At 56.0% G+C, this 14,224-nt stretch overlaps 1 protein-coding gene across 4 annotated transcripts in view; it reads left to right on the forward strand.

Annotated features, from left to right (window-relative positions):
- Znf516 (zinc finger protein 516) overlaps positions 1-14,224 on the forward strand; it is a 105,522-nt gene that overhangs the window by 40,496 nt on the left and 50,802 nt on the right. For all 4 annotated transcript variants that reach the window (XM_071602629.1, XM_071602630.1, XM_071602628.1 and 1 more), the window contains exon 2: positions 3,509-5,451. In XM_071602629.1, coding sequence (XP_071458730.1) covers positions 3,675-5,451 — 1,777 coding nt within the window. In that variant the 5' untranslated portion in view covers positions 3,509-3,674. The remainder of the gene's footprint in view (positions 1-3,508; positions 5,452-14,224) is intronic.

Raw genomic sequence — 14,224 nt, forward strand, 5'->3', positions numbered from 1 at the left:
TGGCGAGCAGCTCATGTTGGGCCTGATGGTTTGAGAGGCAGCAGTTGGTGGGGGAGACCTGAGTCGTGCCCTCTTCGCCACAAGGGGCTGCTGTGTGAGCCCCTGGCCCTGAGGGAATAGGCAGAGCTGCTGCAGACCCTCCTGGCCCACTCGGGCTGGGGCCTCGGAGGGCCAGCCAACTGGAATGGGACAGGCATGCCCTTCCAGTGGGTGGCCACCCATGTCATGTCCTTCAGGTGGAAGTTCTCAGGACTGCATTCTTGCTCCTTTTTATTTGGAAGCCATGCCCTGGTCTAGGTAAAAATTTTTTGCCTGGAGCCAAAAGAAAAAAGAGCTTGGAGATCTTGATCTGGCCCTGAGTCACCTGAGGAGGGTCGCCTGCGGGAATTGGTTTCTGGCTGTTTCTTGTCCCTGGTACTGGGCCCCTGAGTGGACGCAGCCTGGTTCACACCAGATTTCCTTACCTTAGCAGGAGGGAGTTTGGGATCGAGCTGTTGCTACGCTCTGCACTTCTCCATTAAGCATTTCTGGTTTTTTCCCTGTAGATGATTTTAAGTGCTTTACAAACTCCTCTGCTGTGACCTCACAGGGGTTTATAGCAGGGCTTGTTCTTGAAAGATGGGGGTGGGAAGAAAGAAAGTAGAGAACTGAGCAGAAGAGGGCTGTGCGTGCGTGGGGCCCAGGCCTCCTGTGGGCGTTTCCTGGTGAGTCACGGGGTCCTGCTGGAGTTTGGGCAGAGCTTTAGGCTAGTTTGGGGGAGATCTAATGGACACAGAAACTCTTCCAGGCTCTGGGCGGGGAGGGCAGGTGTCCAGCTCTAGCTGGGTCCATCCAGGCTGTCCTGAGGAAAGGGACAGGGAGTCTAGGGAACGGAGATGACAGCACGGGGCCTTCTCCTGAGGGCCCTGGGGAAGGATGGCAGCAGTGCACTCATCCTGTGGCCCAGCTGGGGACCTGGCCGAGGCAGCTGAGCTCAGGCCGTGTGGGACAGGCCTGTGGCCCACTTCTTGAGCAGGCCTGTGGGCGGCAGGGCAGGTGGAGGGGCCTGCTGGGCTCCAGGGCCTGGTGGAGTCTGTGTCCTCCCCTGGACCTGAGCAGGGCACTGCCAGCAGGTGTAGTGGGTTTTGCAAGAGGGGTGCGTGCAGGGCTGTCGGTGCATGTGATGACCTGAGAAACAGAATGGGCCGAGTGTGTGCACGACCCTCTGTCCCATGAAATGTGCCAGTTAGTGGGGACCTGGGGTGGAGCATGGCTGAGTAACTGCGATGCGGATCTGGGTCTCCTAGGCCACCCAGTACCTGCCGCTCTGTGCCCTGGAAAGGCAGAGCAGATTGTAGAGGGCCCCCCTGGGCGATGATCCCTGCAAGTCTGCACCTGAAAGAGTCGCTTTGATTTCCACATGCACTGGGGCTGCTGCTCAGGACCCCTGCCCAGTCCAGGCCTTGTACTCTGGTGCTGGCTTGTGCAGTTCCAGAGGATCCGAGAACGCACCGACTAATGTCCTCTGTGGACAGACATTAGTGGTGCAGCAGAGACTACAAAATTACTCCGGAGTCACCCGGGCTTCAGGTTATTTTTTTCTCCATAAATTTATTTCTATATAGTTTTTTAAATGTGTAAGATTTTTTATACTGAATTTGGTCAGTAAGTTACATAGAAATAATACATTCAATTCATAATTATATGTATTATGTCTAATCAGCATTTTGGGAGGGTAGTCAAATGAAGTGGGGCTTCATGAAAATCATTTGCCTTAATAAATCATCATGAAAAATTAAGAAGCCATGCAGAACTTATGTCACGATCTAAAAGTTTGACAAGTACTTTAACTTAGTGTCTACTGAGTTGCTGTTGAGACAGGGTCGTGGTACCCGTGTGTTTTCCTGGTATTAGGACTTTTGCCTTTTGCTCTGCTGTTGGGGTCACTGACTCCGCGGCCTTCTGCTGTTGAAGGGCGACTGCTGGTACGTCCTTGTGTAGCGAGTCCTGTGTGCCTATTTTCGGATCTGCTACTCACACCTTGTGTTTTTCCTTGGGTACCTTGGCACCTGGTTGGGGGGCTTTCTTGAGACACTGAGGTCTGTGATTCTCAGTAAGATTTCCACCTGTGCCTGTCTGTGGGCAGAGGCTGGCGTGTAGCATCTGTGCCCTCGTGGGTGGACAGATGTGCTGTCTTCAGAATCCCTGCTCCCTGGAGAATGTTTTGGGGTGCTCCTGTCACAACCACTGATGTTTAGCATGATCACCAGTATTCCTTTCTGCCTCTGTTTCAGTGAACATGTTGGGTTGGAATGGACAGGGTGACCTGGGACTCACTGCCTGCGGTTCAGTGGGATGAGAGCTCCGTCTTTGATGGACTTAGGTGTGGGTACACTGATGTGTCCAGTCCTGCACCTTCTGTGAAATGTACATGTGGGTTCTTAGTGCACACGAGGCTGCACCCCTGTGTTGCCCGTTCTGCACTGGACACAGCAGGTGGGCCGCCAGGATGGGCTGGCCTTGCCTGTGCATCTAGGGCTCAGGGCAGAATCTTCCCCTCTTGCTTGGCAGGCAGATGGCATGGCAGTGGCAGTGACCACCAGGTGGGATGGTGTGTGCCGTCATCAGGATTCTGGTTCCACCTCTGGAAGCAGCCCAGCTTCCCTGGGTGGGCGCTGGGGGAATCTGGCATGGTCCAGAGGGACTCTGCCCTGGGATTGTGACACGGTCCTGTGGCCGTAGCCTGGGGCTCCCTTTGTGAGTGTGTGAGCAGGGGTCTAGGAGGGAAGGGTGCCATAGGCCAGGCCAGAGAGGCATGGTAGCTGAGGTGTGGGTGAGCTCTGGCCAGCACCCATGCGAGGGTGGTGCGACCGCGTAACCGGGCAGGGTGGCCTCAGCTCTGGTCCTGGGTAGCGGCTGCACCTGGGAGCTCAGGGGCTATTCCTGTGTCAGGTCCTCGCTCCCTGGTCAGCCACCTTTCTTCCCAGCAGAGGCTACTGCTTGACATCTGAGTGGCATGTCGGTAAAGTGCTGCCTGCAGCCTCTGCGGCTCACATCAGGACCAGGTTCCTTCCCGCCTTCTCCCTGCCTCGGTTTCTCTGCCCTCCTTGTTGAGTAGCCTGTGCCTCTTGTGGTCTACACACACTCTTCCCGCAGGCTTTCCTTAGAGACTTGGGATCTTTTTTGGGAAAAAAAAATTATAGTTACTTACTTGAATTGCCTAACATAATTAATTACCAATAGTTGCTTAATTAGTGTTTTTTTTTTTTTTTGACGGTACTGGGGCCTCACCTGGGCTACGCAAGTGCTGGACCATTGAGCTGCACCCCAGGGTCTCACCCTCACCAGGTTGCTCTACTGTAATTACTGATTTTTAAGGAGGCAGAGAGCACCATGTTCATGGATCTGAATTCTTGTCGGTGTCCGTCTCCTTGATTCAGAGAGGCCCGTGCTTCCGCGGTTGGCCCTGTGACGCTCTGCTCGCCCGCTGCCGCAGGAGCTTTGCTCATGCAGTCTCTGTCTCTTCCAGGTGCTTGCTGTGAGGGCCTCCTTCTCCGCCTGCTCGTGCACTGCCTCCTCGCGGGCCCCTCCCTCGTTGCTGGGCAGCAGCAGCCTCTCTGAGGATGGAGAGGTAAGACGTCCCTTCGGGCCTGCGCCACTGACAGCCGCTCCGCCACCACGCCTCCCTCCTCCCCATGGATCGCAGCAGAGAGGCCGAGATGGAGCTGAGGAGAGGGCCCAGCCCTCCCAGGACCAGCCGGAGCCAGGAGGTGGACGGGGACAGGGCCGCCTGCCATAGCTGCTGCATCTGTGGCAAGAGCTTCCCCTTCCAGAGCTCGCTGTCGCAGCACATGCGCAAGCACACGGGGGAGAAGCCCTACAAGTGCCCCTACTGTGACCACAGGGCCTCCCAGAAGGGCAACCTCAAGATTCACATCCGCAGTCACCGCACGGGGACTCTGATTCAGGGACATGAGCCAGAGGCAGGCGAGACACAGCTGGGCGAGATGCGCGTGTCCGAGGGCCTGGACGGGTGTGCCAGCCCCACCAGAAGCACCTCAGCCTGCAATCGGATGCTGAATGGGGCCGTGCAGGTGGATAGCAGCAAGATCCTGCTGCGGAGCAGCCGGAAGGAGGCCGAGGGGACAGCCAGTGCCCCGGAGGAGGCTGAGGCCGTGGCCCAGTGCTCCTTCTGCAAGAGCCAGTTTGAGCGTCAGAAGGACCTGGAGCTGCACGTGCACCAGGCCCACAAGCCCTTCAAGTGCAGGCTGTGCAGCTACGTGACCTCGCGGGAGGAGTCGCTGCTGAGCCACATCGAGAGGGACCACATCACCGCGCAGGGCCCCAGTGGCAGCGAGGCCTGCGTGGAGAACGGCAAGCCCGAGCTGAGCCCCGGGGAGTTCCCCTGTGAGGTGTGCGGCCAGGCCTTCAGCCAGACCTGGTTCCTGAAGGCGCACATGAAGAAGCACCGGGGCTCCTTCGACCACGGCTGCCACATCTGTGGTCGGAGGTTCAAAGAGCCGTGGTTCCTCAAGAACCACATGAAGGCTCATGGCCCCAAGACTGGGAGCAAGAACAGGCCCAAGAGCGAGCTGGACCCCATTGCCACTATCAACAACGTGGTCCAGGAGGAGGTCATTGTCGCCGGCCTGTCCCTCTATGAAGTCTGCACCAAGTGTGGAAATCTGTTTACAAACCTGGACAGCTTGAACGCCCATAACGCCATACACCGCCAGGTTGAAGCCAGCCGGATGCGAGCCTTGGCCGAGGAGGGGGCTGCAGAGGGCCCCCCGGACACCAAGCAGTTCTTCCTACAGTGCCTGAATCTGCGACCAGCCCTGGCTGGTGACATGTCCCCTAGCGGGCAGGCTGGAAGACGGGTGGCTGAGCTGGACCCCGTCAACAGCTACCAGGCATGGCAGCTGGCCACCAGGGGCAAGGTGGCTGAGCCAGCAGAGTACCTCAAGTATGGGGCCTGGGACGAGGCACTGGCGGGGGACGTGGCCTTTGACAAGGACAGGCGTGAGTATATCCTGGTGAGCCAGGAGAAGCGCAAGCGTGAGCAGGATGCTCCGGCCACACAAGGCCCCCCCAGGAAGAGGGCCAGCATGCCTGGCGACCCCGTGCTTTCCAGCCACCTCGACCCCCGGCCAGCGGCACGCCCCAGCCGCCGGGCCACGGCCACTGCTGGCCAAGGCAAGTCCTCGGAGTGCTTTGAGTGTGGCAAGATCTTCCGAACATACCACCAGATGGTGCTGCACTCGCGTGTGCACCGCCGTGCTCGCCGCGACAGGGGAGCCGACGGGGACAGGGCGGCACGCGCCCGCTGTGGCTCCCTCAGTGAGGGCGACTCGGCCTCCCAGCCCAGCAGCCCCGGCTCGGCCTGCGCCACTGCCGACTCCCCAGGCTCCGGGCTGGCAGACGAGGCAGCAGAGGACAGCGGGGAAGACGCTGCGCCTGAGTCTGCAGCAGGTGAGTGAGCACACCCAGGGACCAGGCGCAGGTGGGCCAGCCTCAGGCAGCCCTGCCCCAGGGGCCTGAGCCCAGGTGGCCCCATGCTCAGGGGCCCCTGTGTCTGGGAACCTCATGCCCAGGGATCCCTGCCAGATAGCTCCTGTCCAGAGTCCCGTGTTGGGGTGGCCACGTGCCCAGGTGTCCTGCCCCTAGTGTGTACCTGCAGCTTGAGCTGCCAGATGCAGACACAGGCACCTGTCAGCTCCACCACCGCAACTTTCACTGCTTGTCCTACGTGCTTTCACAAAGCATGGACACCTGGGCTTCGAGAGTGGACGGTCTTTCTGGGCGTGAGTAGTTTCTGAGCAAGGAACGTAGTCCTGGTGCTCCCAAGATGTGCTTCTCTTTCCCCTTTTCCCTCAGGTCCGTACAGCACATACACAGGCACGCACTGTGCACATAAATAGGTGTGCAACACACACACACACGCGCACTTTCCTTCACTCTTCTCTCTCAACACCAACAGCTGGGCCTAAGTTAAGTTGAGTCTGTGTGCGGAGGTGATTAGTCTCCTCAGGTTCAGGTCGACCTATGGGTGTAGACAGTTAGTTGGAACAGGTTACTTCCCAAGCAGTCTTCACGTAGAGATTGAAAGTTGCTTGGTCAACTTTGTTTTCACAATTGTCTACTTTTTATAAATTCTGAACATTTTGATATCCCCTTTGCTGTTTTCTGCCTGGTGTGTTTGTTAACCAAAGGGGACAGCACAGTTACGGAACTTAGAAGTCTTTCATGGAGACAGGGCTGTTTCTGTCTTCTGCCTGTAACCCTGCTTGTTGGTGTTGCTTTTACCTGAAGTTCGAGGATGGTAGAAGTTGGGGCAGAACTGTTGAATTCTGTAGTGAGGACGAGGTGTCGTTCTTGGGGATTAATCAGGAAGCCCTGCCGGCTTCCCTTCTTGGGGGTCGGGCAGGTCAGTCCTTGAGGGTCTGTGTGGTGTGCTGTGTGTGGTCTGCTACACCCAGAGGCATAGAGACTGCAGCTCTTGGGCAGCAGGGCTTTTCCTGGCCCTGTGAGCCCGGGGTGAGCTCCACACATTGCATGCAGAGGTGCACCCTTAAGCACCTCCACCGTGTCCCACCCGTCACTCGGTGCCCACCGGGCAGAGCCGCAGAACGTGTGCCCTCTCGGGCAGGGTGTGCTGGGGCTCGCTCCCCATGCTCTGGACCTGACTGCCCAGGTGAAACCCTGGTTGGCTGTCGTGAGGTTCAATTCCTGGTTTCCTTCTCTCAGTTTTATAGCTCTGGCTCATTTTTACTGGCTGTGTTCTAATAACTCTGACCACTCTGTGGAGTGCTCACTGGTGAAATATTAGGCACGTCCTGTGTCTTTTAATTTTGACTTTGAAGAGAACATTTTTTCTGTTTGGTAGGGCTGTCACCATTGTGACAGCAGGCAGGTGACTTGTGAGTGGGTCCACTGAGCCTTGGTAGTTGAGAGTCTGGGAGCATTAAGTCATTTTCACCATGAAGTAGAGCTTATTCTGTTTTTTTCTTCTTGGGTTTGTTAAATTTTGGAAGCGTGTTACTTCTTATAGGCACTGTATATATTTTTTCTTTTATTAGAGAAATTCACATATATTTCACATGATTCTATGACAAGATATATATTAATATCTACTTGAATTTAATGCAAATTGGCCACAAAAGAAATAGGATGTTGGAAAGTAGCCTGAAGCCATGCAGAGCCGGGCCCACGAGGTCACCCCTGTGATCCCAGGGAGCTTCTTCCTGCAGGTGCGGACCCTTCCCTCATAGCTGGAGGGGTGGGGTCTGAGGTAGCATTGGGTGACCAGGTGACGGCTGTTCCTAAGGAGAGAGACCACAGCACATCCATTCAGCTGCTCTCAGCCTGGGCCTGTGGGGTCTGGGCCAGGCCCTTGGAGCAGCTGATTTTGAACAGAGACCAGGTGTCTTGAATGCTGTGTTCTGGTTGGCGTTGTGCCTTAAAGCTTGCACATAGCTTTGTAGACTGAGGCCATTTTATATTCTCAGAGAGCTGATGGCACGACTTGGTGCAGTCCTTAGAGCAGGTTTGTAGGAATTGTTGGGCATCGGAGGCCGCAGTTGGCATGAGAGTCAGCTGGCCCATGTACAGAAGAGTTGCAAGTTCAGAGCTCAGACTTGTGTGCCCATTCCTGTAAATCCCATAAATCATAATTTTAACTGGGGGAAGAAAAAAGTAGAACTGACTTCTAGGCATCAACATGGAGGATGTTTTGGGCCCAGGCCTTTGGGAAGTTCTGGTGGGTACGCCCCGCCCCATCTCCACGAAAGTCCGGTCCACACAGCGCCTTACTGACTCCGTGTGTGCAGTTGAGTCCGCAGGTAAGTAACTGCAGGTGTGTTGCTGAGCTGGGTATCCACCCCTGCTGAGCAGGCGGCAGATAGCACGGTGTGGTGTAGGAGGCTGTGGAAATCCACGTTTCGACCAGGGAGGAGGAGTGGTGAGAGGACATGGTGAAGTTCTAGAACACACATTTCCTAGGCAGAGCGCAGTGGGGCTCGGAGGGCTGCCCCTAGCAGAGTGGGTGCTGCTCCACAGGTGTGTGGGGGGACACCGTGTGCAGCCAGAAGGGAGCCTGCTCAGAGGGGTCAGAGCACAGCGATGGCAGGAGCCCAGAGCGGCTGCCAGCAGCATAAGAAGCCGCTTTCCCAGTGACCGTGTGGCCTGAGCCCACACCTGGGGCAGCTTGCGGGTTGCCTGGTGTGGCGGCCCTGGGGCTTGGCGCTTGGCATCACTGCACCCTCCCCACCTTAGGTCCGGAGGAATTCCCCTGCCTGCTTTTGTCCATTTCTTGTTATGCTGCCACCAGAGCCCCTGGCACTGCCCTCTGCATCTCTTGGTGCCCATGGGGACTTCACGGGTACTCAGGTTTCTTGAGGAAGTCCCGGGCAGTCGTGGTGCTCAGACACAGGGCCGAGGAGAAGCCCTGGCCTCATGGGAGAAGAAGGGCGCAGGTCCTGGTACCTTTTCCTAGGTACCAGGGGAGAGGTAAGGAGTGCTCAGAAGGAGCGGGGGCCCAGGGAGGCCCCAGGTCACCGCAAGCAGGCCTCTCACCCTGCCGCCCGCCTCCCCTCAGGAGCTAACCCTGGCCCGCTGCAGAGGCGCTGAGTGCTCTGCCTGCCTGGTGGCCGCCTGTGTGCAGGAGCCCAGCAGGGCCGCCGGGCCTGCAGCTGCCAGAAGGTTAAGCAGCCGCTCCTGTTTCTGTTTAATAGAGCTCGTCGGCAATTAGCACAGCTTAGGGGGAAAGCGGCTGTGTGTGTCGCCCATTGACATGGGATTGAGGGGGAATCCCGGGAACAAAAGTAAGAATGTGCGAGGCCGGGGTCGCCAGAGCTCTGGTCCAGGGGCGGCCTGCTGGGCCGGGCAGCCTTGAGTGTGCTTGCTCCAGAGTTTCCTTCAGGGCTCCGCAGAAGGGACTCTCAGGAAGCCTTCTCCCCTGAGCTGCTGCGAGATCCACCCTGTTGTCTGCCCCACGGGGGTGGGGGGGGGACTCCCTCCCTGTGGCACCGTGTCAGCCTCTGCCTTAATGCAGTGCTCCATCACCGGGCCGGCGGAGAGGCTGTGGGAGACAGAGGAAGGGTGTGGACCCAGAGGGGAGAACAGGTTGCTGAGAGATTAGGGAGGTGCAGCGTGGAGATTAGCTGGGGAGGAACACAGGTGTCTGGAATCCATCCACGTGGGAGCCCTCAATGGGCGACGGTGAGCGTGGGGAGCAGGATTCTGGGCATGGTCAGGTGGGTGCCGGCTCTGCACCAGCCTGCCAAGCTGCGGGGGCCGAGGCTGTCGCACCTCTCTGTGGTTTCCAGATGGAGCCCAGGGTCTTGCTCAGTGTGGCCCCTCCACCAGGCTGGCCGCCTGAAGGACCCTTTGGGTGTGTTTCATAGGCCCACCGGCGGCGTCATGCCCCGAGTGACAGTCGCTCTGATGAGGGTGGGACCTGGGCACAGAAACTGTGGCCTAAGGAGGTAGTGATGAAGGTTGCTGGGGAGCAGGCGAGGCGTGCAGATAGACACAGAATGGAGGGCTGTGTGAGAGAGAAGGACGTGCAGGCTGGACCTCCGTTGGGTTCTTAGGCAGTACGGAGACACAGCCTGCTCTTGAGAGGAATGCTCAGGTGTCCTTGGCAGGCAAGGCAGGGTGCGCGGAGGTCCGCAGGCGTCCAGGGCCACGCTCCCCTGAGCAGTGCTGTGCACACAGGGCACGATGCTGCTTGTTTGGGGTGTGCTGTGACCGCGGCACTTCAGAATTACGCTGAGAATAGCTTCTCGTAAGTGTGTCTCGTAGGCTGACTCGTTTACCACTGGGGTCTGTGCATGGCCTGCGTGCTGATGTTTGTTTGAACAGAAGACTGTTCCCTGTCCTTCCAGAATAAATTTATTGTGCTGTGAAAGATGCCGCACCCTGGAGATTACACCCTGGTGGTTTCTTGCTGCCAGTCAGGGCGTGGGGATATAGATGCTCAGTAGTGGAAAACACAGCATGCATTTGGTTTGCTGGGAAAATTCAGACGTATGATTTATTCCTGATTCTCCTTTTTGACGCAAGATGGAATCGTAGAATTTTAGAAGTGGGAGGGAACTAAGAGCTGTCTCATCTGTTCTCCTGTTTTATCCACGGTCAGCTGAGGCACCGGGAGAGTCTCATTCCCGGTGCACATGGGGTAGGCCTTGCTGAAGGTCGGCGTGTTTGTGTGCAAGTGAGCTTGGACTCCATGCTGGGTCTTCACGCTCCACTGCTGCTGAGGACCAGTGTGGACTCCCGAGCTCCTCAGCCCTGGTCCCCGTGGATGTGATGTCCGTGCCTCATTTCCTGTACCAGGCCTCATGTCCTGGAGCACGGTCCTCCTGTTGGTGCGGTCTGCCCCAAGCTGGAGCCTGCAGTGCCCAGGTCCTCAGTCCCTGTGCGGGCTTGTCACGGGGCCCAGAGGCACGTGGCATGTTATTTCAGTTCTTGCTCCGCTGGACCTCATGTTTCCCAGCCTGTGCTTTGTGTGCTGCTGGATCTCACCTGTGGTTAGACGTCACCTTTGCTGTGTGATCCTGAAGAAGTGGTGCTTTTGACCCTGACCGGTTCAGGTTTGAATGGTTCCTTGTTGCTCCCGACTTAGTGGAATGGCCCCTTGTTGTGGGTAAGCAGAGACAGCCCAGGTTGGTTCCTTTCACACTCCCTTCCTATGAGATGCGGCATTCCACGGAGCAAGGAGGATCGCACCTGGTAGAGAAAGGCTGAAGAGAGCTGTGTGTGTCCTGGTGTCCTCTGAGCTGTCCACTGCTGATCAGCTGGCACGGGGGATGGGGCAGCAGAGCAGCAGGGCTGGGCTGGCCCCGGTGTAGCTGAGCACTCTGCGTGCCCCTGGAAGAGTCCCGGGTGGCTGTGAGGAGTGTGGGAGTCCTGCAGCCGCGTACTCCCCCAGGGGTGGGGCTGTGATGCAGTGCCTGGGGCAGAGCGGGTCAGCACTTCGCCCCTGCCTGTGTCCTGTAGTTGTCATTCTGTCTGGGACGTGACACACTGACTGAACCCCTTTGTCACACCCCGTCATGTTCATGGCACTGGTGCCGTCCAGCTGCCCTCTGTGGCACCTGGGACCCTCCCATGTGAGCGGAGTCTCCACCCCGACAGAACCGCCTGCCTCAGCCCTTCACACACGGAGCGGGACTCTTTCCTCCCTGGTGCACCTGCTCCAGCCGGACTGTTACTTCAGGGCAGAAAGACCTCTGTTCCCAGTTTGCAGAGCACTCTGCGTTTGCTCAGTGTCCCCACTCTGCTGTTGGACACCCTCAGTGTGGCCCTCATTTGTCTAAGTGAAGTCTCCTTCGGGGCACCGGCCGCGTCCTCTGGACGTCCTGAGGGGCAGCACACTGGTGAACCTCTATGAATCATGCTCCACTTTGCTGGATAGGTTCTTCCTCAGAGTCTATGAAGAGCTGGGTGGAGAGTTGTGTTCTGCAGGGATGATGTTGCTGAGCAGTTGAAGCTCTCAGTGGTCACTTGGATTGACCATCTAGAAGCTAGACGTCACGCAGGGTGGTGGTACTGGTGATTGCTAACAGCAGTGACTGTGGCTCTGTTTGGAGTTGGCATTAGCTGTGATGCGTCTCGTTCCCCCAGAGTTTCGGTGGGAGGGATCACTGCTGTTCATGGTTGGAAGGTGCTTGGTACTTTTTGAGAGACACCAGACTGATTTGGAGGTTGCCTTTCTCAGCTGTGACTCGTGGTCACTGTGTCCTGGGGCCTTTTCTTTTGAGCCATGCCTACTTTGGGCCAGGAGTAGCAGGCCGCTGAGCCTCTCTAATACGCCATGGCTGATGGTGCGGATTCTACGTAAGACCTCATGCTGGGTCTCGGAGGCTTCTTGGAAAGGGGTCATCCGATCACCGAGTTCCCCACTTGGGATCAAGAGGCTCTGCCTGGTAGCCTGCAGAGGCAGAGGCGGTGGGAAGACCCTGAGAGTGTCACCGTGTGGCCAGAGTGCAGGCGGTGGGCTTTGGGCCCCCGGCTGGGCTTCAGTACACACAGGGTGGTTGTGTGCTCATCCTTCAGCTGGGCGGGACAGCAGGTCTGAGCGTGTCCCGTGGCCCTGGTGTCCGTGCCTGAGGCCTGGGCAGCAGTGAGGGCTGCTGGCTGGAGGAGAGCTCTGGGCTCCGTATTTCAAGGGCCTCCAGACAGAGCCCAGGGCCTGCTCTTCCCGTGGGGACCCCTCCCTGTGCTGGTGGCCATGCTGCAGACCTTGTGTAAATGCTCTGGTCCATGAGGAGGTTCCCGGGAGCCTGTAGTCATCTTTAGTCCTCACTGGCTGCTCAGAACAGCAGCCCTGTCCTGTCTCCCCCGCCTCTGGACCCTGGGGGCCGGTGGCCCGCACAGCCCACTGTAGGCAAGCTCAGGCAGGTGCTCTGCCCCCTGAGCTGGGGAAGAACCTCGGACCAGCCCCCTCCCTCCTCTTTCAGGATGGGGCAGCCTTGCCTGGGGCCGGTCGGGGCTGGTCGACTCTCCTTTGATTTGTATCACCTGGTCCTTTTCATGGTGGCTACACTGAATTACTTAGGAGTTCGACTTTCTTTTAGATGCTTGGAGCATTTAGGTTCCCTTTGTGGGGTGTTTGTTGTGTGTTCATCTCTGTTCAAGTTCTGACCTTTCATTTGCAAGTGTAGGTTTGTTTGTTTTTTGGTTTGGTGTTTCTTAGGTAATTTCCTGTGCGTTGGATCTACTCTGAGACAAGTTTTCCTTGGGCTTTGTTTGTAGGCTCCTGAGAGGATCCAGTATTTGCGAACACAATTTGTGTAAGCCTTTGCATATTAAAATAATTGCAGTTTTAGATCTGTATTTTACTAGAATTAAAAAAGGCTAGGAATGTTTATCTCTGGATTAAAGGTTGGAAAGTCGTTCTTGCATTACTGGAATTTCAGATTCTGTGTGTGAGATTACGTAGTTAGACCCATGTGAAGAGCCTCGTCCTCTGCTGTGTTCCAGAGGCAGCCATTGATTGGAAAGCGGTACTTTCACAGATTAGTAAGACATTTGGGCTGTTAGCTGCCAACTATGTTGCTGTAAAGATGTGCCAAATCTGAGTATTACTCATGTTCTTTCTTTTAACTGCAGAATAATTGCGTTCAGTGTGATAAACTGTTCCAAATTCATTAAGATCATGGTTTCACGTTGGTGTGATCATTGGTTATTAAGAAGTGTCATGTGAATGATAATTCAGATGCCACGTGATGACTTACGTACCTGCTGGGAGCAGATGAAACCTGACGTGAATGGCAGATGCCTTCAAAATCGTAAAATCAGGTTTTTGTTACATGACAGTCCGGCAGTTGATTTCAGTTTAAATGTTATTGCAATATTTCTTTAATGGAGTGGGGAGTCGGAGAACATTTTTGATATAGAAACGATGTTCAGGTTTCCAGTCTGGCTTTTAGTTGCTGTGTTTCCTTTGATTGAAAAGGAATCTGTAGTGTTACTAGTTTTCAAAAAAACTGATTACTGTGGGATTTATGAGAGTATGATTTATACAGATTATTTTGGTATTAGACTAGAAAGTGGTAAGAGTGGAGTGGATTGAAATTTTTCATTTTTAAGAAATATTGCTTTTTCAGAAATGATGAAAAATGTCAGTCAGAGAGGGCTATAAGGTAGAGTTGGGACACATCCTGCCAGGCTCCTGGATTGGGCAGTTTAACGTGTCTCCTGGAGGTGACGCCGGGAAGTTCCTGAGTTCAGGCAGGAGAAAAGCGGTTGCTGAACGCTGGCTGTAATTTTTGGAAGCTCTGAGCAGAAGCTGGAGGCTCTGTGGTTGCCATGGCGATAGCCCGCTCCCTACCTCTGAGCAAGTTTCTTGTCGCTGTTTTGAAACCCGGTCACAAAAGGGTTTGCAGGTTGGTGAGGGATGGAGGGAGCCCACGTGTAGGCTGTCCTGTGTCTGAGCCGCATCCCGTAGACCTCAGGTCCCTGGTACCTTTTAGAGAGCCACCGTTCTGTACCTTCATTTTCCATTCTGGGTACATTTCTTGGTTTTTGAAGATCTTATTTGGATGTGATAATTTTGGGGTATTTATTGCCTTGGTGTTTGTGGAGGGTCAGGACTGGGCTCAGCAGGTGCATCTGGAGTGGGGGCCAGGAGCTGGTCTTCAGGCTGCCCACACCGTACCCTCCGGGTACACAGTGGGCCACGAGCCCAGCTCCCCACGTCACCTCTACCTCCGTTCTCCCTGTCACTGTTCTTCCTGGT

The sequence above is a fragment of the Marmota flaviventris genome, chromosome 16 (assembly GCF_047511675.1).
Source record: "Marmota flaviventris isolate mMarFla1 chromosome 16, mMarFla1.hap1, whole genome shotgun sequence".
NCBI classification, from domain to species: Eukaryota; Metazoa; Chordata; class Mammalia; order Rodentia; family Sciuridae; genus Marmota; species Marmota flaviventris.